At 40.1% G+C, this 5,000-nt stretch overlaps 1 protein-coding gene across 9 annotated transcripts in view; it reads left to right on the forward strand.

The window, feature by feature from the left end:
- Positions 1 to 5,000, forward strand: part of CASK (peripheral plasma membrane protein CASK) — a 496,380-nt gene that overhangs the window by 485,918 nt on the left and 5,462 nt on the right. For all 9 annotated transcript variants that reach the window (XM_076212777.1, XM_076212770.1, XM_076212774.1 and 6 more), the window contains one exon: positions 3,303 to 3,478. In XM_076212777.1, the coding sequence (XP_076068892.1) occupies positions 3,303 to 3,478 (176 nt within the window). The remainder of the gene's footprint in view (positions 1 to 3,302; positions 3,479 to 5,000) is intronic.

Below are 5,000 nucleotides of genomic sequence, written 5' to 3' on the forward strand. Positions count from 1 at the left end.
TCCAAGAAATCCGAAACTTTCTTCATATTCACCAGTATCTCAGATTTGATAGGCTTAATGTGCTTGAAGTTCCCTCGTCCCCATCACTGTCACCACCAGTCGTCATCGTTCATCACCAATATCACCACAACCACCATCACCACAATTATCAACACCATAACCCAGTTTATCTCAATGTGCAGATTTTGTATGTATATGTTGTTTTTTTTCTATCTTTATTCAGTGTGGCAGATATTTTATTTTTTCGATTTTTTTAGAACTAAACAAATTTATATTGTTCAATTGAAGTTCATACATCGGGACGCCCTCTCGAAGCGACCTTGTTCATTAATCAGTGATAGTCTTTGACCTCTTCTTCGTCCTATTATCTTTATCTTCCAATTATTAGAAGAAAAAAAATCCTTTTACTCGTAAGACATCCCATTTCGATTATGCCTCTCCTTCCGTCATTAAACATTAGAATATTTTCTTTGTTCTTTACCACCGGGACAAAGAACATTGGTTCTGTCATGTCCTTCTCGTTTCTGTTCTTCAGCGCGATGGTGTATTGTAAACGAACGGTTCGGTTCTCGACCTGGACCAGGGGGAAGGGGGGGGGGGGCTTTAGTGGTTCACAACTAGACCATAGACCAGAAACTAGTGGGCACTGAGTTAGTTTTCAAAAGTTGTCTTCAGGAAGATAGAGGTCGTTAGCACATAAACCTGAAGTACGAACACGGACCCCCTAAGGTAAGGTGGATACAGAGAAAGGTCAGTGTTTGAAAGTGGTGTTTCTTAGGAAACGGAAGAAGTTTCCAGGAAGATAGAGAGTGGGGTCAGTGTTGGAAAGTGGTCTTTTTCGAGAGACTGGAGAACACGAGAGCATAGATATGGATCACGTGAAAGAACATAATGGAAAATATCTTTGTGGTTTCATGCAGATGAACAGGTGGACCCTAACACAAAGGAGTCTCCCTTTGGTTGAGACCCTTCTTCAGCCTAAAGTTCATACCTTCAGCTGTATAAAATCGACTGTAACTAGCAAGAATAAAATTCATAATGTACGTCACGTACGCTGAGGAACACGAGAAGACACGAATACAATAGTTATTTGATAAAAAAACAAATAAACAAAATAATATGTGAAGAGGAAATAGGTTTGAAGATTTCTGTAATGTTTTGAATACCAAACCCCCTCAGTCCGATTTCTATGTATTGGGAAGACTCTCTGAAATTCGGAATTTTCCAATATTGGGAACGGAATCTAGAAAAAGAAAATACCAGAAGTGTTCTCTAATAGTATAGTATAATATTTTTTTTTTCAAGATATTAATTTCTAAGAGATTTTCCAAAAGGGAGAAATGTCTCCCTAACAAGTCTCTGTTCTGTTCAATAAAGAACAAATGCTCTGTAGTTCAGGGGCAGATTTGAGTCACATTGATAAGTCTCAACCTATTGAGGCTCCCGTCTTGGCCCATATCTGCTCCCTCAACTGAATAAAAACACCTAACGACAAGAGCAAAATCCGTCTGATCAGGTCGAAGGCGTTGGTTATTTGGGTCCAAAAATTCTGTGGTGAGAGGAGGAATTGGGTAAAGGGGAGGATGAGGGGAGAAGTATAGAAAATGGGGGACTTTATTGAAATAGTGAAGTGTGATTGACCCTATGCATGATGTAGAACTACTCGGAATATCAGTTGGTAACCCTGTCAGCGTCAGGTAGGCCAGACACGTATTTTTCAAGTTGTTTGGTTCTTTATTTCATAATAGTTCATACGCGTAGTGTTCATAATTTTTCGCTCAGTCCACGCGCACCGCTTCAGCAACAACACCAACACATTTATGAACTGCTGCTGCTTACTTTTTTTTAATGTTTTACAAAATCTTATGTGTTATGCTTGTTTATAAATGTATATCTATATTATATTGATATCTTTATATATATTATATTTATATTATCTAAATTATATTACATATTGTATATGTTCATGTATATACACACGCACACACACATACACACACACACACACACACACACACACACACACACACACACACACACATATATATATATATATATATATATATATATATATATATATATATATATATATATAATATGCAGAAAAACTACTAGGAAAATAACAGACTGGATTCTATGATAATCTGATCAAGGATACATTTGTTAATAATTTAAATCTAAGTCATGGACTGTATAGATTGGATAAATTTATTATTAAGAAAATTGTAAACCAAACTCTCGGGACTCTGAGCCCATAGGTCACGGGGAGAGATCTACCCTACCCTCTGAGTATATATACTTGACTCTTTTTCTGTACTTGTACCTTGAAAATGTCTGAATAGACGAAAGCGCTCGGTCTCATTTCTTTTATTTTCCTAGTGATTTTTGTGCATACTAGAATCACCCGTTCAAGTGATTTCTTCTGCATACACACACACACACACACACACACACACACACACACATATATATATATGTATATATATATACATATATATATATATATATGTATGTATATATTGTTCATGTTTGTGTGAGATATAAGGAGAGGGAGAGAGAGAGAGAGAGAGAGAGAGAGAGAGAGAGAGAGAGAGAGAGAGAGAGAGAGAGAGAGAGAGAGAGAGAGGGGGGTGATAGGAAAGAGAGAGACAGGGAGAAATAAGAAAAGATACACAGAAGGAAGAAAAGAAGCTGAGAAAAAGAGAGTAGGGAGAAGGGACATGAGATAGAGAGGGAGTGAGACAAAGAGAGAACTAAAAATATAGAGAGCGAGAGAGGGCCGGGAATCTAGGGGAGGTGAGGAGGACTCGGAGAGGGGAAAGAGACAGACAGAAGAGAAAATATGGAGAGATAGAGGGAAAAGACAGAGAGAGGGGAACAGACAGAGAGAAAGAGCCAAAAAGAGAAGGAAATGGATATAGAAAGACAGGAGGGAAAGGTATATGGAGACAAAGGCAGAGAGAGAGAAAGAGAGAGCGAGAGAGAAAGAGTGGGGAGCTTGGAAAGAGAGAGCGAGAGAGAGAGAGAGGGGGGAGGGGGGTGGGTTGGTATGGAAAGCAAGAGGGAGAGAAAGATGAAGAAAGAAAGAAAAAGAAAGAGAGAGAGAGAAAACGAGGTAAAGGTAGAAAAAATCGAGGTGGAAGGGTGAGAGGCAAACGAGTGTGTCAGGTAACGACCATAACGATAGATACACATATAGACCAAACGTGTCTGTGTGCAAAACACCACACCCGGTAACCCAAAAGCTCCCGACCCGTACCCCCGCATTTGACTAACCTCCTTCGCGTCTCTCCTTCTTGCAGGCACCCACGAGGACGCAATGTACGGCACCAAGCTCGAGACCATCAGGAAGATCCACAGCCAGGGCCGCATGGCCATTCTGGACGTGGAGCCCCAGGCGCTCAAGGTGCTACGGACGGCTGAGTTCGCCCCATATGTCGTCTTCATCGCAGCGCCCTCTCTTCAAAACATGACCGATGTGAGTATGGTGCTTCAGACCAACTCGGGGCAAGGCTAGTTCTCAGTCACCGCCCTGTCGTCTTGCTTCTCCTATTCCTCATTGTCCTCCTACTATTACTTCGTGCTCCTCCTCTTCCTCGTCCTCTACTTCCTCCCCCTCTCCCTCCCCTTCCCCTCCCCTACCCTTCTTCTCCTCTTCCTCCACTTCCCCCTCCTCCCCCATTTCCCCTCTCTCCTTCACTTCCCGCTCCTTCTACTCTTCCATCCCCTCATCCTCATCCTCCCCCTTCTCCCCCATCGTCCTCCCCGACCTCCGTTTCCCCGCGCTCTCCAACCTCCTCCCCTCTTCCTCCTCTTCAAAGGATTACAAAGGCGGAGCATGCCGACAGGAGACCTTTTTGATCCATACCTAGGTCGGATGCGAAAAAAAAACATAATAATAAAACAATAAATAAAAACTATAATAATGTAAATAACAAATAAAATACATAAATAAATGCATAGGTATAGTTAAATAATAAACAAACAGGTAAATAGTAAATAATAATAAAGTGACATATAACTAATAATAAATGAAAATCAGACAGACAAATGATAACAAAACAAAAACAAATAATATAAGATAAATTATAATCATTACAGCATCTTACTTAGGTATTTATCTAAATGATTCTTAAAGCTTCGAACTGAACTACATTGCACTACCTGTGCAGGAAGTTTACTCCATTCATTTACTACACGGTTGGCAAAGTTGTTTCTACCTACTTCCAAATTGAATTTATTTCCGGACAGTTTGAGACCATTGTTTCTTGTCTTCCTCCCCTCCTTCCCTCTTCCTCCCCTCCTCCTCCTTCTAATTGGCAATCATTATTTCTGTGCTTTCCGATATGAACTATGATGTCTTTCTAGAATTCTTTGTATCATCCTAGTATAGCCAATACCAATAGAATTAACCCAATATTGTCAATATAACCTCTAGATTACCAGTTTCTTAAGGAAACTTTTCTATTGCACATTGATTTGTTGACCGCTAACTTCGTAATACAATCTGGGGGCCACTGACCTTTTGAGGTATTACAGTTAGGATAATGTTTTATTAGAGAAGATTCTACAATTTTCCTTCGATAGCTACAGTGTGATTCAAAAATAATTTATGCATTATCCCAATCTAATCTATGGTCTTTTTGGCTGGCATGAAGGAACACAGCGGAGTTAACTTGTCCATATTTTATGGAGTTTTTATGTTCCTTTAATCTCGTGGACAATTCCCTGCCAGTTTGGCCCCAGTAGACATCATCACAGTCTTTACAAGGCAATTTATATACCCCGGAGGTTTTGGTTTTTTCAATGTCAAGAGCGGTCGGACAAAATACCACCAACTGTCCTTCCTTGAACAAACCATTTCAATGGCATGTAACCTGAGTCCCCCCCACTTTCCCCATCCCCTTATATGTACCCCTCACTACCTCATATATACTTGTACCTTAACTTCTTGTAAGCATTCTGCTGAAGAGGACTACATATAGTAGTCGAAATATACA

This window comes from Oratosquilla oratoria, chromosome 30, assembly GCF_046742065.1.
Source record: "Oratosquilla oratoria isolate Oo_2021 chromosome 30, ASM4674206v1, whole genome shotgun sequence".
In the NCBI taxonomy this organism is placed as follows: Eukaryota; Metazoa; Arthropoda; class Malacostraca; order Stomatopoda; family Squillidae; genus Oratosquilla; species Oratosquilla oratoria.